The 22,614-nt window shown below is 42.8% G+C and overlaps 2 protein-coding genes and 1 pseudogene across 3 annotated transcripts; 2 read left to right on the top strand and 1 right to left on the bottom strand.

The window, feature by feature from the left end:
- Positions 1–4,572: 4,572 nt before the first annotated feature.
- Positions 4,573–16,767, bottom strand: LOC131524952 (uncharacterized). 2 transcript variants are annotated; one of them, XM_058752404.1, is made up of 3 exons: positions 8,644–16,767; positions 8,431–8,556; positions 4,573–5,998 (listed from the first exon to the last, which is right to left on the bottom strand). In XM_058752404.1, the coding sequence occupies exon 1, from the start codon at positions 14,968–14,970 to the stop codon at positions 14,008–14,010; it is 963 nt and encodes a 320-aa protein (XP_058608387.1). In that variant the 5' UTR covers positions 14,971–16,767; the 3' UTR covers positions 4,573–5,998; positions 8,431–8,556; positions 8,644–14,007. The 2 variants fall into 2 exon arrangements, with proteins under 2 accessions (XP_058608387.1, XP_058608386.1); XM_058752403.1 differs by having other exon boundaries at positions 8,431–16,767.
- Positions 16,547–20,180, top strand: LOC131524072 (uncharacterized; annotated as a pseudogene).
- Positions 20,181–21,752: 1,572 nt separating this feature from the next.
- LOC131524071 (ribonuclease H-like) lies at positions 21,753–22,325 on the top strand. The gene has a single exon (XM_058750814.1). It carries the CDS (start codon positions 21,753–21,755, stop codon positions 22,323–22,325), a length of 573 nt encoding a protein of 190 aa, XP_058606797.1.
- Positions 22,326–22,614: the final 289 nt, after the last annotated feature.

The raw sequence follows: 22,614 nt of genomic DNA, 5'->3' as shown, positions 1-22,614 counted from the left end.
ACACACATCTATTCACTGATGTAAATTTATCGTCTTAGAAAACTAAGAATAACGAACTGAGACGTCGATTCGTTTTATACGTTTAATGAAATAAAGGAAAGCGAAAGTAAAATACAGCGTGTGCTTGTTCAGCAAATCGTTCACAAGATGGTCGTTGTTGAATCCCAAAAACCCATTCACAAACCTTCCTGTGAATCACGTGACCCTTACCAATGCTCAAGGCATCCTGGGTAATGAAGTCAATTAACAAATCAAATGACACAACGTTTTAACTATATATATGTATGTATATCTGTAACATGAACTGTTAATCTTAATCTTCGTAACTATTATTTTAAATAGTTTCCTAACAACCTTTTCTCAACATTCACTTTACATGATTTTTTTCTTCAGAAAATTGCATTGTAATTTTTATTTATTCATTGATGTAAAATTCTTTACTTTTCAGTAATACAGGTATAACTGAAATGTTCTACAAATGGATAAGATGGCTCTTCCATAGCATTTCAGTCTTTTTTTTCATTTATGTTTTTTGTATAATGTTTTAAAATGTACTTGAGTATGTTTGTAGTAATACAAAAATACTATAAACATACTTGTATTTCAAGTGCACTTTTAATACATTTAATAGTATGTTTTTTTTTTTTTTTCACCAAAGTATATATGCTGCTGTACTTTTTTTAATGTACTTCATGAATATTTGTAATGTACACAATATATAATACATTAAAGTTTTCTAAATATCAAAGTGTACGTGTGTGTATATATTGAAAAATATAATACTAATAAATATAATATAATAGTAGTGTAATGCTAATGCATTTCTAATAAGCTGAAATACAATTGAAATGTACTTGAAGCACATTAAAACGATGCTTCAAATATACCTTACCTGTAGTTCATGAAATATTACAAGTACATTTTAAATGTATTTTTAAAAATACACTTAAATTGCATTAAATATACTTAAAGTGGTTCCAATTTAACACAATTTCAATATATTACATATATTACAAATAGATTAAAATTGAACTTAAGCATATCTTGAAATACACTTAATATACTTAAAGTTGTTTCAAAATAATACATTTAATATGCAATTAGTACAGTATAATATAAATATATTAAGTGTGTCTGAAAAAGCACAATTTAAATATATTTCTTTTTCACCTGGGCTAATAAACTGTTTAACTGCACTCGCAAGTGAATCTCAAGTTATTTTATGTGATAGTTATATGTATACACATTTCTTTTTTCCTCACATTCTTTCTTGTAACTCTTCTCTCTCAGTCACACACCTGACTGAATGGCTCATTATGGAGCTCATTATGCAGGCCTTTGTCTTCTCAGGTGTGAGTCAAGCCCTCTCGCATAGAGCCTTTCCACTCAAAAAGTGACTTAGAAAATTTAAATCAATATATTGTTTTCTCTGAATGAGTGAGTTAGATTATTTCCAGATCATTTTGAAGCAAATATTCTAGGCTACAAGATCCAGTTCTCAAAAGTCTTGTGAACAAATGTTCTGTATGTGTTTTATGGCCTTATTTCAGTTACTTTAAAATTTTAGTTTTTTTCAAACCATGCATAAACGTTGTTTTCTCAAAAACACAATCACGTACGTACATGCTGCTGCTCACATATTATTGTAGCCCAGTTTGTGCTGAATACAGTGTTTTTAGACTTTAGCCATTAAAATATTTATAAGCAACTGAAAAAAGCACAAATGTCAGGGCATGTCAAAACTTCTCTGGGGCCCCAAAACACCCTCAGACCCCAGAGGGTTAATTGTTGCAACACTTGTTTTACAGTTTTTTTGTATGAATGCCAAACCATTATCAGAACTTATTTCTGATGGTATCCCAAATCTAGGAATTCAAGTCAAGTCAAGTCAAGTTGAGCTTTATTGTCATTCCGCTACATGCGGGGCATACAGTGGAACGAAATGTCGTGCCTCACAGGACCACGGTGCTACATAAATACAGGCATACAACAATGGAGTAAGACAATATAAACCTATACACAACTATCCTACTGATAGATTTTGACTATCTATAAAAAGTACCTATACAAACTAAAAAATACAAACTATACGAATGCTTCAGATAAATACTGTACATGTGCAAGGAGAAACATTGAGTTCAAGCAGCTGGCTGGGGAACAGTGCAGGATGATTTGTAGTGCATGAGCATGTAAACATACATATATTACTGAGTTCTTTTTGTGGGATTTGTGTACACACAGCAGTGTGTGTGAAAAGTGACTAGTGCGCATAGAGGAGGAGAGTGAGCTACTACAGGTGGTTTGTACAGGCCCACTCACTTGTGTGTAGCACACTTCGAATTGCACGTTACATGTTACAGGAGGTAGGGGGTTTGTATGGGGGTTCAGAGAGGGGTGGGGTGATTTGAGTTCAGGGCTCTCACAGCCTGGGGGAAAAAGCTGTTGAGCAGTCTGGCAGAGCGGGCTCTGATGCTCCGGTACCGTCTTCCTGATGGTAAGAGCTGGAAGAGACTGTGGGAGGGGTGTGTGGAGTCCTTCACGATACTATTGGCTTTGCTGGAGCATCGTGTGAGGAAAATATCCAGGATGGAGGGGAGAGGGGCACCGATGATCCTTGCAGCTGTGTTCACTGTCCGCTGGAGGGTCTTGCGGTCTGCTGCAGTACAGTTCCCGTACCAGACAGTGATGCAGCTGGTCAGCACACTCTCAATGGTGCCCCTGTAGAAAGTGGTGAGGATGGGTGGAGGAGACTTGCTCTTTTCAGCCGGCGGAGGAAGTGTAGGCGCTGTTGTGCCTTCTTGGAGAGTGACATGGTGTTGGTGGACCAGGTGAGATCCTCTGTGATGTGCACCCCCAGGAATTTAGTGCTGCTGACTCTCTCCACAGTCGAGCTGTCGATGGTCAGTGGGGGGTGATCAGCGGAGTTTCTCCTGAAGTCCATCACAACCTCCTTTGTCTTACTCACATTGAGGGACAGGTTGTTAGTGCCACACCATTCAGCCAGCTGTGCCACTTCCTCTCTGTAGTGCGTTTCATCGTTGTTGCTGATGAGACCTACCACTGTTGTGTCGTCAGCAAACTTGATGATGTGGTTGGAGCTGGACTTGGCAGTGCAGTCGTGGGTCAGCAGCGTGAAGAGCAGCAGGCTGAGCACACAGCCTTGTGGGGCACCTGTGTTCAGTGTGGTAGTGCTCGAGGTGTTGTGGCCGACACGGACTGACTGAGGTCTTCCGGTTAGAAAGTCCAGGATCCAATTGCAGAGGGAATTGTTAAGGCCCAGCAGGTTGAGTTTATTTATGAGCTGTTGTGGGATTATTGTGTTGAATGCTGAGCTGAAGTCAATGAACAGCATTCTAACGTAGGAGTCTTTATTTTCTAGGTGGGTAAGAGCCAGGTGGAGAGTGGAGGAAATTGCATCGTCCGTAGAGCGGTTCGGACGGTATGCAAACTGGAGCGGTCGAGTGTGTTGGGAGGCTGGTTTTGATGTTGTGCATGACTAACCTCTCAAAGCACTTCATTATGATTGAGTCAGTGCTATGGGACGGTAGTCATTTAGACAGGACACAGGTGATTTCTTTGGTACCGGTATGATTGTTGTGGATTTGAGACATGTGGGGACGACTGCCTGGCTCAGCGAGGTGTTGAAGATATCTGTTAGGACATCTGTCAGCTGTGCAGCACAGTCTTTCAGTACACGGCCAGGTATGTTGTCGGGACCCGCAGCCTTGCGTGGGTTGATCCTAGATAGGGACTTCCTTACGCCGGCTGGAGACAGACAGAGCGCCTGGTCGTTGTGAGGTGTGGGCAGTTTTGTGCAGGTGTGTCATTCTGCATTTCAAACCGTGAGTAAAAGTGGTTGAGTGTATCTGGGAGGATGTGTCATCATCACAGGCCTGTGGCGGGGCTTGTAGTCTGTGATGGTCTGAATAGCTTGCCACAGGCTCCGTGTGTCACTGCTGTCTGTGAAGTGATTGTTGATTTTTTGAGCATATGACCGTTTTGCATTTTTGATGCTGCGGGACAGATTGGCTCTTGCTGTTTTGAGGGCTGCTTTATCTCCTGATCTGAATGCTTCATCTCTGGTCTTTAGCAGCCCACGAACCTCTGCTGTCATCCATGGCTTCTGGTTGGCGCGTGTGGTGATGGTCTTGGTGACTGTCACATCATCAGTGCACTTTTGGATGTAAGCAGTCACTGTTTCAGTGTACTCCTGCAGGTCTGTGTGGTTGTTGTAGGTGGCCGCCTCTTTGAACATGTTCCAGTCTGTGTCCTGGAAGCAGTCCTGCAGTGCTGAGGTAGCATTGTTTGGCCATACCTTGATCTGTTTGTGAACCGGTTTGGCCAGTTTCAGAAGTGGTCTGTATGCTGGGATTAGCATAACAGAGATGTGGTCCGAGTACCCGAGGTGGGGTTCAGCTTTGTATGCGCTCTTAACTGTTGTGTAAACAAAGTCCAGTGTGTTATTTCTTGTTGCAAAGTTCACATGTTGGTAGAACTTTGGCAAAACTGTCTTTAGGTTTGCGTGGTTGAAGTCACCGCTATGATGAAAAGCCGTCGGGGTTATTTGTTTGTTGTTCGCTGATGGCGCTGTACAGCTCGTGAAGTGCGTCTTTTGCGTTTGCGCACGGTGGGATGTATACCGCGACAATAACAATGGCCGTGAACTCCCGTGGCAGATAGAACGGTCGACACTTCACAAACATAAACTCCACCAGCGATGAACAGTGTTTTGTCACTGCCCCAGCATTGTTACACCATTCTTTGCTGACGTACACACACAAGCCACCGCCGCGAGTCTTACCAGACAGTGATGAATCTCTGTCCGCGCGGTAGCAAGTTAGTCCGTGCAGCTGAATGGCGGAGTCCGGGATGTTGTCGTTCAGCCATGTTTCAGTGAAAACAAACACACAACACACACATTATTACTTCTCGTTAGAAATTTAATTACTGTTCCTGCTCCCAGATCTGCTGATGGTACTGCCTCCACCCATTTGCTAAATCTGTCAACGGTCACAAGCATGTATCTTTTGCCTTGTACTCGCTTTATCATATCCACGTACTCCATAACCAAATACTTAAAGGGCCCTTCTGGCACGGGTATATGCCCTATTGGTGTCGTTATCCCTTTTCTCACATTGTACTTTGCAAAAACTTCACATGTGGACAAAAATCCATCTACCGTTGCATATAAATAAGGAGACCAATATCCTTGCTTTTTCATTTTTCTATCACTTCCCCCCTTGCGCAATGGTCAAAACCATAAGCATCTGCGATAAGAATATTCAAAAGTGAAGTTGGTGCAACAATGTTTGCTTCATGTGTACACCAGATCTCTTGTGAGCCTTTTTTAGCTCCCCTTTGGGGCCACATTGATTGTTCATAGGGGCCTGCTTGTTGCTGAATTCGAATTATATCATCCAATTGAGGTTGAGGTTCTATAAGTACTACAGGTGCTAATATTGCTATTTGACATCCTGAAGCTTTTTTAGCCTGTAAATCTGCTGCATTGTTTCCTTTAATGACATAATCATTTCCTTTTTTGTGTGCTTGACATTTGATTATTGCTAATCTTTTTGGTAGCATCATAGCAGAAATTAATTGCCCTATTTGTTCTCCATGTTGGATGGGAGTCCCATCACTTTTTTGAATCCTCTTTGTTTCCACACTGCACCGAATAGGTGACATACACCATGAGTATACGCTGAATCAGTGAAAATGTTAGCAGTTTGTCCTTGTGTTAACTGACATGCAGCTGTAAGAGCTTTTAATTCAGCTAATTGAGCAGAACAAGGTTGTACACAATGCTGTGATATCACAGGTACAAATTCTTTCTTGTCTCTCTTCACCACCGAATATCCTGTATGATTTCCTTCATGGTCTCTAAAGCTAGAACCATCTACAAAATAAGTAACCTCTGCTTCAGAAATGGGTGTCGATTCAAGATCTGGTCGTAGTCTGGTAAATGTCAATGACTCATTCACACAATCATGGGGTTTTCCTTCAAAAGTCAAAGGGATTAAGTCAGCTGGATTGGCTGTATGGCATCACTTAATAGTTACATCTGGATATGTAAGTAATGAGGAATAGGCCAAAATTCGAGCCTGAGTTAGAACAAATTTTCCTTTTTCTAATAATTCCACAGTTTTGTGATGAGTGTAAATAGTTACTGGGTACCCCATAGTTATTGTGGATGCTTTTTCATAAGCATAATATACTGCTGCCAGGCCCTGTTGGTAACATGGCGGGTATCCCTGGGCTACATTATCCAGCTTTGTGCTGTAATAAACTATAGGCTGTTTTTTCCTCCCACTGCAAGTTTCCTGCATCAGTACAGCTGATGCATAACCATCAGCTCTATTTGCCACATACAGATGAAACATTTTATTATAATTTGCTGTTCCTAGAGCAGCTGCCTGTTGTAATTCTTTTTTCATCGTCTCAAATGCCAGTAATGCATCTGTGTTCCATATTAATGGATTGCTTAAATGTTGTATTCCTGCTTGTTTCATAATTTCTCTCAATGGTCCTGTTTTTACTGCATAGTCTTCTATCCAGTCTGAACTAAAGCCAGTCATTCCTAGGAAAGTCATCATTTGTCCTACTGTCTGAGGCAACGTCGTTTTACTTATGCCTTCTAATTGAGTTGGAGCTATAGCTCGAGTGCCAAATGCAATCAATCTCCCCAAGTATTCAACTTGAGGCTGACAATATTGTATTTTGTTTTTAGACACTTTGTGACCTCCTTGCGCTAATTTTGTTAAGACTTTAATTGAGTCTCTGTGACATTGTTCTAGCGAGGAAGCACAAACAAGTAAATCATCCATGTATTGTATTAGCGTACCGTCTATTGCAAAATCTTCTAAATCTGCCTTTAGCACTTGATTAAATATGTGAGCCGAGTGTTTGAATCCCTGAGGAATTCTTGAATAACTGTATTGTTTACCAGCATATGTAAACGCAAACAGGTATCTACTTTCTTCTGCTAATGGCACGCTGAAATAGGCTGAGCAGAGATCAATCACGGTAAAGTATTTGGCATCAGGAGGGACGTTCGTTAGTAATGTGTGTGGGTTTGGTACCTCAGCTGGCACATCTTCAACTATTTCATTGATTGCTCGTAGATCATGAACAAGACGCCATCAGTTTTTGTCTGCTTTAAGTATAGGCATAATTGGAGTGTTACAGTAACTATTGAAGGTTTAGTGAAAGCAGGAGTTTTAATAGAAACGTCTATTTTAGCCTCAGCCTCTGGACGCAAAGGATATTGTGCTTTCCTGGGCAGACGTGCGTCTGGCTTAAGTTGAACTCTTACTGGATTAGCTGATTTTATTAATCCTATATCTGTATCATGTTGTGACCACAATTCAGTTGGTACTTGACTCTCCATTTCCCTAAATAATTCAGTCTCAGTGTTGTCTAGTAATTCAGACGTTGTGGTCATTTGTGTTAAATTCTTTTGGCCGATTACTACTTCCTGAGGAATTCCCAGCAAGCTGGTTGCACACAAAATTTTTATGTAATTTTTGTCAGGTGAATGAAAAATCAATGGATGATCTGTTGAGTCCCATTTGCTTTTTCCTGCTTTTTTCATCATTGGTCCTAAATCTTTTGCTTCCCAGTTTTTTCCTACATATACCGCAATATGTGGGACAGAATCAGTCACATTGAACCATTTTTCCACAAATTCACTGTCTTTTCACTGTCTGGAATATTCAAAGCTGCTCCTTGTTTACCTATTATGATATACTCGGAGACTATCTCAACTTTTTGGCCTTTTGTTTCTTCCTGCCATTTTTGTTCTATTTATTCATCTCTCTCTGGATCATATATCATTGTACAATGAAATTCTGATTTTGATAACCTTGCTTCAGGAATCTGTGCTTCGATAAATTTTCCCCACTTGTTTACTGTCTGTCTCACATCTTGTTCTATCTGTCCTATCCAATAGACATTTGCTTTTGGCTTTGTAACTACCATTTGTGTTTCTGTTCCTATTATATTCCTTCTGGAGAACACCAAATTTGTAACCCCAATTTGCATAATGCATCCCTTCCTAACAAATTGATTGGAGTTTGATTTGATACAAGAATGGGCATTGTTATACTTTGATTTTTTGTTTGTAGACACACTGGAGCTGTCATCGGAATTGATTGCATTTGTCCCGAGAATCCTACTGTCTTTGTTAATTTTCCAGACAAGGGGAGATGTGAAGCATATTTTGAATTTAAGCAAGTAAATTTGCCCCACTCATTGGGACATTTGACAAATGAACCTGGTGGTGCAGCTCTGCAGCGACATGGGCTTGTGCAACTGTTGTTTGTTTAAGCGTTTTTCTTGTTGTTTTTTAAGTATAAAACTTTGGATTTTGAGTCTGGACTTTAAAGTTAACACGGTTAAGTGCGATGCAAGGTGTTTGCGACTAACACGAACCTGCTGTTTGTCGGCAGACTGTGTTTGGAGACTCGAACAATGGCTTCGTGCCTACTTCTCCTGCTTCTGGTTTTGATCATCGGGGAAACGTTTATTCCATGTTTTGCACTGGACTTAACGTTAGGCCTACAGCGGGAACAAAATCAAAGACTGGTATATTCCAGGAGTGCATTGTTGTATCTCAAAAATCATCATTATGTAGCACCGGATTACCTGCCAGCTGCTATACGTGTGCCACATACTGGGACCCGGCTGCGGCGTAAGAGAGGGAGACGGAGCGTCTCCGCTCGGGAGCGTCTCCGCCGGCGAGCTAGTAAACCACCGCTGCCTTCAGTGATTCTGAGCAATGTGAGGTTGCTGGCGCCTAAGATGGATGAACTCCGTGCCATCACAAGGACCTGCTTTGAATATCGGGAGTCTAATCTTATGGTGCTTACAGAAAGCTGGCTTCATGAGGGGATTCCGGATTCGTTACTTGAATTTGACGGATACATGTTGGTGCGCGCAGACCGCTTCATTGATTCTGGTAAAAAGAGCGGAGGAGGAGTTTGTATGTACATATGTGACAGATGGTGCAAACAATATACAGTAAGGGACAAGGTATGCACCCCTGATATTGAACTGCTCTGTGTATCACCCAGACCTCATTATTTACAGAGTGAGTTCGGTTGTGTCATCTTATGTACATCCCACCTAGTGGTAATGCAGGTAAAGCTGCAGCGTGTATCACTGAGTGTGCACATGAGCAGCTTCAGCACTCACCTGGAGCCCCTATTTTCTTTTTGGGCGATTTTAATCATTTTAAGTTAGAAACTATGTTAGCGGGCTTTGAACAATATGTGCGCTGTGACACCAGGAAAACAAAAATTTTGGACAAATGTTATGGCAATATCGAAAATGCATATGCAGCTAAGTCAAAGCCCCCTCTGTCCAATTTGGATCATAATGTAGTACATCTGATTCCTTCTTATAAATCAGTTTTTAAGACATGTAAACCAGAGCACAAAATGGTTAATGTATGGACAGATGATTCTATGGAGACACTTAAGGGCTGATTTTTGTGCACAGATTGGTCCATATTTCATCAGTTAGAGCTTCATGAGGCCACTGACACAATAAGTGAATATATCAACTTTTGTGTAGATAACGTATTAGAAAAAAAGGATGTTGTTGTTTATCCTAACAACAAGCCCTATATTACAAAGGACATAAAAAAGTGCATAAATAATAAAAAGCTGGCATTTAGGAATAGGGATAAAGTAGGACTTTTAGTGGCACAGAAAGAACTAAAATATCATTTGAAAAAAGCAAAAGAACAGCACAGGCAAACTATGGAACACGGTTTTTATACTTCTAACACAAGAAAACTTTGGGAAACAATGAAATTGGTCACCAATATGAACCCTGCTAAGAAACATATTATAACATTGGACAACCTACAAGAGCAAATGAGCTAAATGATTTCTATTTGAGATTTGAGGCACAAAATGATTTAGAGGAATGTCATAGCATATTGCAATCACTGTCTGACAACAAAGACATTTCTTGGGTGGAAGTAGACCCATGTGATGTGCAGCACCTTTTCAGGTGCTTGCACACCAATAAGGCTACTGGGCCAGATGGGTTATCAGCTTTTTTGTTAAAAAACTGTGCTGAAGAGCTTGCTATTACATTGTGTCCCTTATTTCAGCGATCGCTTGATACCCACACTGTGCCAGCTTTGTGGAAAAAGGCCTATATAACACCAATCCCTAAAAAACCCGGTGCTAGAGAAAATAATGATCTTCGTCCTGTGGCTTTGACTTCAAATGTCATGAAGTGCTTTGAGAAATTTGTAATTTCATTGCTGGAAAAAGAAGTAGAGCCACTACTAGACACCTGTCAGTTTGCCTATAAGCAGAACAGGGGTACTGAGGATGCTGCTCTTAGCATTGTTCATCTTGTGTCTAAGCATCTTGAGAATACTAAAGCCTATGCTCGTATTTTATTTGTTGATTTTAGTTCAGCATTTGATAAAGTACAGACACATTTGCTTTTACAGAAGCTGCACAGCATGGGTGTTAGTACTTTTTTAATAAAATGGTTTTATTCTTTTTTAAGTAATAGAACTCAGCAGTTCAGGGTCAATGAGACACTTTCTGAGGTCAGATATAGTAACACAGGAGTGCCACAGGGCTGTGTTTCATCGCCTGTGCTTTTTGCTTTGTATACGAATGATTGCAGGAGCACATATACTAACAATTATATCATGAAATATGCTGATGACACTGCCATTTTAAGTCTTTTACATAAAGACATGGACTTATCATCTTACCACAGTGAAATAGATACTTTCATTCAGTGGTGTGACAAGAACTGTCTTGTTTTAAATGTGAAAAAGACACAAGAAATGGTCCTTGATCCAAGAAGTGTATCTGAACATAGGCCTGTGCTCATTAAAGACACAGTGATACAGCAAGTGACATCTTACAGATAACTGGGGTTTTATATGGACAGTGTTCTTTGTTGGAAGACACATATTGATAGTCTGTGCACACGACTACAACAGAGGCTCTATTTTTTAAGAAGGCTGAGACTGTACGGGGTGGGTAGCAATATCTTGCTTGTCTTTTACCGAGCCATGTTTGAAAGTCTCATTCGCTATGGAATTACAGTCTGGTTTGGAAACTTGTCTGTTCAACTGAAAAACAAATTGGCTCATATCCACAAAGCAGCCATGAAAATCATAGGAGTAAAACAATATGTGCCTATACAGACTTTATATGAACAGGCAGTGATGAGACGGGCAAAAAGTATTAGCACTGACCCCGATCATCCTCTTTTTAGTGAATATCAGTTGCTGCCATCAGGAAAGAGACTGAGAATGCCTATGTGTAAAACTAATAGACTGAAGCTTTCATTTGTTCCTGCCTCCATAAAATTGTTGAATTCTAATAAGAACAACGCACCTATGGTACATTAGCACTTTACTGTATTTTTGCATTTATTTATATTACACATTTTTGTATTTTAATGTATGTTCTTAATTGTTTTTAATCTGTTTTGTCTATTATTATTATTGTATGTATTATTGTTTAGAGCAACATTGTAGCACTCTGCCCGAGACAAATTTCCTTTCGGGGACAAATAAAGTTTATCTCTCTCTCTAAAAATTGTTCCTGTGTCTAACATCATAGGTGTGGCTTTACCTTCTATTTTAATTTGCATAATAGGCTCTTGATCGGCTTTAGTTGTTAACATTGGTAGCTGGTTCTCCCCTGTAGAATTCTCTGGGCATCCCTAGTAACCCTGATTTGGACCTCTCCACGGATTAACAGGGCCTTCTCCCGCACCTCGATTGGACTGTTGCCAGCTCTCCCCCCTTCCTCCCCGAGGGTACTGCTGCCATGGGTAGGTGGGACTGTCATATTTAATATGTCCGGGCTGTTCGCACGCCCAACAAACAGACCAGTATAAGGTTTGCCTCTTCCTCTCTGATTGGTCTTTTTCTCCATCCCATTGGAGCTGGCTGTTGAGGATAAACATTAATTATGGGTACAGGAAGCTGGTGTGTGTTTGGAGGGACTGCTGTAGATGGGCTTGGCTGCATAGTTGGTTGCAGAACGCTTACTGGAGACATAACTGTCATTTGTTCCTCTTCTTATTTCTTTATTGGAGCTTGAATTTTTCTCTTATTTTTCTCTTCAAGCTGTAATTGAGTTAGCTTTCGCTGTAGCTCTTTCTCTTGGGTCTTGAGCTTTAGTTTTTTTCTGTGTTGCTCCACTGCATGTGTCACATGATCACAAAATTCTTTATGAGTTTTTGAGTTCAAGCCAACAACGTCTTCCAGCCTGCTTTTTACGGCTGGAGGCATAGCATCAATCACAGCTTGTCTGAATAATGTGGCCATTAACGGGTCTCCCTCAGGATTTATTTCAGTCTCTTGTTTCCAGTTTTTCAGCTGTCTCTGGACATATGTGGTTGGATTTTCTGTATCTCCCAGCTCTTGTCCCTTTAGTGCAGGGGTCTCAAACTCGCGGCCCGGGGGCCAATTGAGGCCCGCGGGATGATATTTTGTGGCCCCCCTACTTGACATCAAAGTTTAGTGTTAGTGCGGCCCGCACGTTGTTCTCAAACGCACCTTTTTGCTGAGTCTTGCCGCGCTTTTATTTATTTTTTAATCACTTACAGTGTTTTCCCTACCATTATTTTAGGGGGACATTATTTTAAATAGCCTTGTTATGTTATTTATCTTATTTACACGACGGCGTGTCATTTCTGTCTCTACGTTACATGGTCGCGCTCTCTGTATCGCGCGCACAGCGGAGTTCCGCCCCGGTTCACACACACACACACACACACAAACAAACATAAGCGCACACACAAGTGAGCACACTCCCACTCCTATTTGTAAATATTAAGCCACAAAACGTCTATTTAAATATGACTTCTGCGTATCTCTGTGTTAATGTATGGCGCAGACACGCGGGTTTGTTTACTCATACAGAAGCGCGCGACGCTTGCGGTGATATTAAAGTCTGTCGTCTCACTAAATGAGGACATAAATACATGAACAACATCTCCGAACTGCTCTGAGAGTCACTTCATGAGCATTCGAGCGTTTCATTTGAGAAAAACTATCCTCATATCATATACACAGAAATGTAAAGGTATTCACGGCAACCCGTCAAAATAAAAGTTTGGTTTCACTTGAAGACATTGGGCAAAAAGTAATAGGCTACTACTAGTAAAACTATTAAAACCTTATCTTTAAGGAATAATCATACAATGCCCCTTTATTTTTATGTCTGGAAAAAACGGGCAAATGTGTCTCAGCTGTGTGAGAGGAAGCGCAGCCAGGTCTCTGGCAGCAAGGAGTAGGCAAGAGAAGCCTATGTTCTGAAGAACCGTTCATGTTCAGAAAGGAAAGTTTAAATTCAGAGGAACCGTTAATGTTCAGAAGAAACATTCATATTGAAGAACTGTTAATAATAAAGATAGAGAAGATTGGATAAGTTGTGCTCCTTTTTTTGGAATACTTGAAACCCTTTTTTTGTGAAATACTTAATGCAGCCCAGCCTGACCCAGACTCTACCACCAGCGGCCCCCAGGTAAGTTGAGTTTGAGACCCCTGCTTTAATGACTTGGGATACAGTCTGATTGGATACTCAAGATGCAATGCTTGCCATACTGCTGGACGGAATGCATCAAAAACAATCCCATCCATATTGTGAGAGTTCGCCGCTCTGTCTAGAGTGGCTGTTTGCAAAATTCCATCTATCTTTGCCCCTCCTACAATTTTAGCCAGCAATGCTTTAATGTCCCTCACAGCCAAAAGTTTGCCCATTGTCTCGTCTTCAAACACTCTTATCCATTTTCCAGCGCCCTTATGAATAATCAGGGAGGCGAGTGACTAGCGATTAATTTCACTTAATTTCTAGCGATTATCGCCGATTTGATTGCACAGATACTATTTAAACTAAACTGAGCTAGACAATGACATCTCTGAATTCAATAATGAAATGCCTTTAACTGAAAATTGAGTGTTTAATCTTATCATTATACATTACTGACACTCTATCCTCCAATTTGATACTGTTAAGTGCTTTGACACAATCTGTATTGTAAAAGCGCTATATAAATAAAGGTGACTTGACTTGACTTGACTAGCCCCTCAAGGTCCTGTGAAGCCCAAGGGACATATTGTCCCTGCGCACCCTTGATTAAAATTGGGAGTTGTGCAGCCAGTGGTCTGAGTGTCCCCTTTTCTCTGCCCTGTTCCCATTTTCCTGTATCAAATAACTCCTCTTCACCATTCATTTCCTCATTGCTGTCGAACAACTTACTTCTCCGTCTCTCCAACTCATTTACTTCTTGGATTTTTTTTCCTGATTCTCTAATTTTCTTTCCCATCTCTTGTTCCAAAGCTTCTACCTGTCCTTCAATTTCACAATCTTTTCTCTTTATTCTCTCTATCACTTCCTCATATCGTGTTTTGTCTTCCTGGTTGGTTTTCATAATTTCTAAGGCTATGCGTGCTTGTTTATAACAATCCATAGGCAAATAATTTTCACTTTCCTTTTTTTGTTCCCTGCTCTTTGTTTTTACAGCTGGTTCAATTTCTACTTGACCTTCCATCTCCATCTCTCCCGTTACTTCTATATTGTCCTTGAGAATTGGGAACTCTCTCTCAGCTAACAGATAGGGAGGTGGTTGAGAAAACAACATTTCTTTTTTGCATGTTTCTCTGTCTGCCTCCTTCAATATCTTCCTGGCCTGTTTTATACTTTTTAAAGTGTATTCTCCTTCTTTTTTAAACATAGCTAACACTTCTTTTTCTTTCTCTCTTTTTGCTTCTCTTTTTTTATTGAGGCTTTTAGTTTTGTAGTTTTTTATCAGAGTTTCCATTTCCTCACACAATGCCACATCGAATGTCCCTTCCTTTGGCCATTTTGTCACTTTATTCTTTGTTCTCTTTTGCCATTTGTCTGAGATTTTGTTTATCATGTCTTTACACAGAGGATATTTCAATCCTAATATCTCTACTGGAGTAGCTGCCATATTTTCTCCTCCAATCCTTCAGTCCTATTGTTTTATTTTATTCTTGTTGCCACTATTTTTCCAATTAATTTTATTTTTATTTAGTGACTTGCTTCTTTTATCCTAGTTTTTTATTCTATCTGTTGCATGTACACTTTCTATATGCATTTTTCAACCTTATTTTATGATCACCCAGTATGCATAAAATCTTTAACAATAATTCCTTATTTATTTTTCAATTATCTATCATTTCTTCTGTTTTATTTAGTGCGCACTTATTATTTTTAATGTACTTCTTTAACTTACTATCTTAATCACACTTCTACAGCACTGCTCTCAGGAAGTTTTCTCTCTCTCTTTCACACAGACACCCAAAATAAAATCTTATAATACATCTGGATTCAATCTTTATTGACCCTATTTTCCTAAAAACATTCACTCCTTCTAAGTCCCTTCATTCAGTCAGGGCTCATTCTTTCATTCAGCATCCCTTTATTTAAAGGGATTAACTTTCATTCAGCATCCCTTTATTTAGTCAGGGCTTAAGCTATCATACATCCCTCTTGGGTGTAACAAGAACTGCGGCCGTTTCTACTAGAGAAGGGCACGCTTCTCCTATTCAACCCAATTGGAATTTATTTATTTTCTCATACAACCTCAGTCTTTCACACCGACATGCATTCAAACACAGACACAGTTTCAAACATTCATCAAAACAAAACACTACACTCCTCTCGAGTGACCTGCAGCAGTGCTCTGGTCCTTTTACTGTTACCCCCCTTTCTCTCTCTCTCAGTAAAAGAACAAGGCTTAGCCAGGAATTTTTTGCCTACCCGTGCAGACCCCTGTACTCTTACAACTTTCTTTTAATCTTTTTTATTTTAATCAGGGCGGTATCCGTAGGTCTTGTGCGCTTCCTATACCATATCTGCTTCACGTTTATTTCTGTCCCTTCAGGCCCAGTCTAAATAAACACAGACCATTGCTAGCATGGCTTACACCATCCAGTTTCAATTCAGGCTACCTATCAAGGCCATAAACAGTAAACTAGACAAATGCATGCAGTTTTTTCTTCTGGAATAAAACTCTCTTTTTTGTTCTTTTCTTTAAATTTGGAAGAGCAAAATTTAAGTGACCTTACCGCTAAGAGCAGACTGGCAAACAACACAAAATTATATAAGCAAAAATGCTTACCTAATCGGTGGCCACCGGTTGTGCTGCTCGTCAAATTCTGCTCAAAGCGGCCGTCCACTCTGTTGCTCTTTTCCAATCCTGTTCGTGACGCCAATTTGTAGTGTCTTCCGCCGCTCGTTCGAATGATCACGCACAATCTTGGAGTTTGATTCCAGAAGGATAGACTTTATTAACTATTTAACAAGAATAAAGCTGAGGCCCCTTCTGCAGAAAGAGTCTCCCGAATGTTTCTCGGCTCTGGTATATATACAAGTTTTTAAGGCGGGTTCCTATACATTAGGAATTTCTCTTATGTATACAATTCTACATTTCACTTGCGTATGCAATTCTATCTCTCCCTTAGGAGAAGAAACCTCCAAGACTTGTTATGGTGAAAGGAAAAGCCCCCCCCCCATATCTCCAGATGTTTTCTTGTCTGGACAATCTCGCCACGTAGGCACTTTTTGCACAGAGGCCTTAGAATATAATGGAAGATTAAATAGATATATTAATAGCAAGATTCACCTTGATTAATTCAGATCTTTAACAATAAAAATCTTCTTCATCGGCCACTGGGAAGATCTGGAAACATGGCTAAGTGTTGCGACAGACAGCCTCCTCCCTAAGGCTGCTGAAACACTCAAACATCAGACACAGGACCAGGTGGATGACAACATAACAAGTCTCATGGCACAAGACCCAAGTCAAAGCTACACTCACAAAGAATTAGCCAAGATCACTGGCTCCTTAAGTCACACACTCATCGCCACCCTTAAGTTGAGCAACAAGCACGCTGCACAGCTTCAGCAGGAGCTGACACGCACACAACGATGCATCGAGCAGCTGGAACTGGAAGCTCAGGAACGACGGGAAAGGCCTGAGGAGGTGGAACAAGGCGCCAAGGAGGAGATCAATAGGCTAAAAGAGACCCTAGCAGCTATCGTCCAAGAAATGGACCAGCTAACTGGCTCCCTCTGAAGAACTTTACCTCACGACAAAGCTAAAAGAACCGGCTGCAACCAGCCGCAGATCATCACACGGTTTGGACCTAAAAGACCTCAACAAGCTTGCCAGGAACATTGGCAAATTCACCCCAAGTGTGCCAAATAGCCAGGATGTCCAAGTTTATCTGCAAGATATCGATTTCCATCTGGACTATATTTGCTTTGAACAACGTCCAGCTCTGAAGTGCGCAGCTTCCTGGACCGGCAGCCTGCTCACACAAAGACTGATTACCAACTGCTCCAAGAAGCCCTCATTAAAGAATTCAACGACCCTGAGTCCGAACAAGGATTAGTGGCTGCCCTGGAGACAAGACAAAGACGTCATGAACCTCCTCAAGCCTACTACAGCCGACTCAGATGAGCATACTTCGGAACTCGCAACGAACCTGACATGGAAGACGATCTGAACTTCAAAACTCTCTTCCTAAGGAACCTTCATCTTCATTTAGCCAGCAATGCTTTAATGTCCCTCACAGCCAAAAGTTTGCCCATTGTCTCTTCTTCAAACACTCTTATCCATTTTCCAGCGCCCTCATGAATAATCAGGGAGGCGAGTGACTAGCCCCTCGAGGTCCTGTGAACACGTAGGCACTTCTACATCTTGGCGGACTTGCATGTCCACGAACAATGAATGCTCAGCAGTTGCGAGACTTGGTGCAGAAAGCCTACGGCAAACAAAAGATGGCCTCAGAAAAGGGCGCCAAAAGCCCAGCAGTTCTTGACTTCAACACTCAAAGTCAAAGGCTGACTCTAGAGGGCACCCAACGCCAAGACAGCGCCAAGCCACCACACAGAGAGTGGAATGAACCCCCTTCCAACAAAGAACGGGACTCCCACGCTAGTACCCGACTTAAACAGAGGTATGACCGCTGGGATGGACTGCGTGGACAACAACGCTCACCTGGACAGCACTGGGAGAAGTTATAGGACCAGTCAAGGCCTCATGAGAACCATTGGGAGAGATCGTGGAACCAGCCAAGCTCATTTGGAAACTCAAGAGGAAAAAGCTCGTGGGAATCCAACGGAAATTCCAAGGGAAAACGACAAACTCGCCCTGGAGCAACCAGCCCAAGGAATCGACGAAAGAATTCACAAAGATTCCAAGCTGACCGAGCTCAAACCGAGTCCACGCAAGAACAAAAGACACCACCGTGTTTCGACTCACAAGAGCTGATGAAAATGATGGTGAAAGTTCTTCCAACGAAAACAGGAGGATCGGAAGTGGGAAAAGAAAGAGAAACCGGATTCAGCCTGACTAGCAGCAGGACGAGAAGGCAGCGACCAGCTGACCCAACCAGCCACAGAGAACAGCACTCCTTCACCTCACTCTCAGAGAACCGTAACTACCCTAACTTCAGATGGACACTAAATCCCACCTGAAAACCCAGTAACACTAGCTCAACACCTACTGCTCCAGATCACAGCAGCGTCCAACCAACACCTGCTGACGAAGCCTCTCAAGTTCCTGAAAGTGCTGTCTTGGTCGTCTGCCACTCCTCCGACGAACACCACATCAGTCCTGACATCAGTCAGTCCTCCCAAACTCCAGTACCTCAACTCCTAGGCGATCTCATTGAGAAAGGTATAGCAAGAAGGTATTACCTCTCCATCATCACTGAATGACACAGAGTCGAAGCCCTTCTCGATACGGGAGCTGACATTACTCTAATGTCTACCGAACTCCTCAAGGAAGTCCAAGAAAGAACGAAGAGGTCTAACAGAGCCCTCAAACTCCAAAGGTGCGAGCTGAACCTCCAAGCATACTCCTACATGGGCCTACAATTAAAACACGTGGCCCCAATTCACCTAACGGTGGGACCGATGCACCTCGTTCACCCAGTATACGTCTCACCACTTAACACGTATCCAATACTCATTGGGAAAGATCTGCTCAATCGCTTTGAACCTTTAATAGACTTCAAGCACCTAAAGCTGTAGACAAGTCTGTGAGCCTCTGCCCTGCCAGTCAGTAGACCCAAACGAGTCGCAGTGTCAAGCCACAGACACTGCCCCCAATTCACTGACTGATGATGCAGCATCAAAGCCAAGGCCTGGACCAAGCTCCAGCAGCAAGGACCAGGACCCTCTCCTCTGCTCACTGCAGGAGCCCAAATCAAACGCAGGCCCCCTTCGAATCATGACTGCAATAGATGTCCAAGGCACATCAGTGTCCGACGTGGCACTAGCCCTGTGGGCAGAGAACTCAGCCATCAGCCTGAAGCTATTCAGAGCATTGAAGCAAAGACACCAGAGTCTACCACATGTCGCTAAACACAGCTGCTTTCCTCTCAGTCCCTGGTCGACAACCATGGCCACCTCCAAGATCTTCTGCGCTGCGGACATACGATGGAACAACAGACATCTGAGTCACTACTTCCTCATTGTCCCCAACCTGCCTCACAACATCTACATTGGAGCAGATATCATGGTCCGGCTCAATGCTTGCATTGATACTGTGAACGACATCATATGGGCTCCCCCGTCCCACCAACTGACAACTTCACCTTTAATCTGGTCAAACCATGCCAGACGCATGCGCGATGATCACTGAGCAAGAAGACATGATACCTGCCTACAGAGTGTCAGCATCCACCTCAACATGCGACCTGGCCAAACTCTCAACAGTAAGCTAAGCTTCTTCCAACCTTCCAGGACCTGCCTAAAACTCGGACTGACCCTGGAAGCCACACCTCTCATTGAAGTGTCATCTCGTGCTGTGTATGTGTTGTTCAACAACTGTACGGCCAAAAGACATCCACGTTCCCAAAGCTAGTCACTTGGGATGGCTCATCAACCAGGCGTTCCACGACTTTGAACTAATGGTACCTGTCATAGGCCCCATACCAGCCCAGCTCACATCAGACGAATACAATGACACCTTAACATTCACAACACCTCATGAAATCATTGCCCTTACTTCCATTCTGCCGGTGCCCAGAGAAAGCGTCTGCCATTCAGAACTAACAGATGACACTCACCTCACTGTCTATGCTGTCTCAACACAGCCTGTGACAGAATCACCTACACAGGTGACCATCAGGGCCCAAAGCCTCTCAAATGACTCAACTGCGGAGGAACCCTACCCATCTGTTCAATGCACAGATTCAACAGATCCTGAGTGAGGCGGATGCCCTCCACAATGAATTGGATCGCCAAGGACTCAAAGAGGTTCTGCACAAGTACAAGGATGCCTTCGCAAAGGATTCCCTGGATTGTGGTCTGACAACATCCACATGGTGCGCATCCCAACAAACCCAAATGCGCCACCCACATTTGTGCGGCAGTACAAGATTCCAATAGCGTCATACGAGCCAGTGCAAGAAATTGTTGACTCCATGCTGGAAAAGGGGGTCATCCGGCCCTGTAACAGCACATACTCTGCCCCGATATGGCCAATCCTAAAACCCAACGGCAAATGGCAGCCCACCATCGCAAGTTGAACCAGCAAGTACACTTGTCACGATGGCCTAAGACCCAGTTGGACCAAGAAATTCCAAAAATCAAAGGCGCAACAATCCTTTCCACACTGGACGTCGCTTCCAGGGTCTGGACAATCCCCATCCACCCCGATGACCAACACAAGCTGGCATTCACCTTCGGAGCAATCGACAATACACCTTCACACCGTGCCCCTTTGGGGCGAACTCACCAGCAGAATTCAACATCTTCCTGAACAAAGCATGCCCTGACGCCAGAACCAGAGGCATCCTTGTCTACGTAGATGATGCTTTAGTGAAAAGCTGAAGTGTGGAGAACCACCTCAAAGAAATAGATCACATCCTAAACCAGCTGACAACGGCAGGAGCCAAGATCGCCCTTCACAAAGGACAGTGGTGCAAAACTAAGATGAACTATGTCGGCCTGCTCGTTGGACGAAACGGCATCGAACCACAGTCCAACCGCACCCAAGCAATCCAAAGCATAAAGACAATGACTAACATCTATGAGGTGCGAAGCTTCTGGGAGTGTGCAATTACACACGACAGTTCATTGAGAACTACACTGACATCGCACGACCACTACCTTCCCTCCTAAAAAAGAATGAACCCTTCATTTGGACGGAAGCCCAGGACACGGCTATGAGCCAGCTCAAACAGCGTCTGTGCTCTGCTCCGTGCCTGGCCTACCCAGACCCAGGAAAAGAATTCTATCTGGAAGCTGGATTCTCCAAACATTGCCTCAGCGCAGGCCTATACCAGCTCCATGGCAAAGACAAGCGAGTGGTCACTTATGCCAGCAAAACGCTGATTCCCCCAGAATGCAAGTATTCAAACTGCGAAAAGGCTTTGCTTTGCACTGTGTGGGCTATCCAGCGTTTCTCTAGCTACATCCGTGCACAGAAAGTCATCATCGAGACTAGTCACCAGCCAGTCAGCTTCCTCAACAGCCAACGAATCAGGGATGGCATGGTGACCAACGCACACATAGCTACCTGGTTAATGACGCTCCAAGGATGGGACGTCAAGGCAAGATATGCCCAAAACTACAAATCCTCACTCGGAAACGGGCTAGCAGCCTGCCAAAACTGTTCAACGGACACGCTGTACACATCAGCAGAACCCAAAGAACCGCCACAACCACAACTAACGAGTCACAGGTACTTTGAGGAGAAATGTGTGTGAAGGGATGCCCACAGCATATGTCGATGGCTGCTCCTACAATCACAAGGGCAATTTAAAAGCTGGAGCGGGTGTGGTCTGGCTCAACAACGACCCTTGCCCACCACAACAATTCAACTTAGGCCCTCAGTTGTCACAATATGCGGAAATAGCGGCCATCCTCATCACCCTACAACTGGCTGCATCCCACAACATCAAAGAACTCCTCATCTGTACCGACTCAAACTACGCCCGTCTAAGCTTCACCTGCCATTTAGCTGGATGGAAACAGAATGGATTCAAGACAGCTAACAACAAGCCTGTCAAGCATCAGGAACTCTTCCAAGCAGGCGATGCCATTGTCTCCGAACACGACATGATCGTTTATAGGAAAAAGGTTCAAGAACATTCACGTCAACCAGGACAAGACAAAGACTTCAACGACCAAACTGATGCCCTCGCCAAAGCAGGTGCAGTACATGGAGAGTCCTGGACATTTGATGCCCTCCCACCCAACCCATCAGTGGCAGCCGTAACCCGCCTCCAGCACGCCACTGGGAAGTGTGGAAACTCCTTGGTATACAGGCCAAGCTCCATATAAGCCATCACCTAATTTCCTGGGGTCAAGTTGAACAGGCCAATAGGACAGTGGTCAGCATGTTGAAGAAGTATGTGTCTGCCAATCAAAAGGATTGCGATATTAAACTTCCTCTGGTACTGATGGTCGCTCACCCCTCACCGGTCTACCGGAGTACCTCCGTTCACGATGATGATAGGGAGAAGTATGACGCTACCGCTACACCTGCTGTACCAACCCAGTGACATGAATCTAGTCACCGCCTATACTACTCACCAGTACCTGGAAGAGTTGCATCAGCACCTAAGAACAA

The sequence above is a fragment of the Onychostoma macrolepis genome, chromosome 18 (assembly GCF_012432095.1).
Source record: "Onychostoma macrolepis isolate SWU-2019 chromosome 18, ASM1243209v1, whole genome shotgun sequence".
In the NCBI taxonomy this organism is placed as follows: domain Eukaryota; kingdom Metazoa; phylum Chordata; class Actinopteri; order Cypriniformes; family Cyprinidae; genus Onychostoma; species Onychostoma macrolepis.
Note: the sequence above shows the minus strand (reverse complement) of the source record. Positions and strands in the feature narration are given on the sequence as shown.

Bases quoted from the DNA above. Each gene is read 5' to 3' on its own strand.
- LOC131524952 (XM_058752403.1), bottom strand. From the start codon at position 14,970: ATGGCAGCTACTCCAGTAGAGATATTAGGATTGAAATATCCTCTGTGT.
- LOC131524071 (XM_058750814.1), top strand. From the start codon at position 21,753: ATGCCCACAGCATATGTCGATGGCTGCTCCTACAATCACAAGGGCAAT.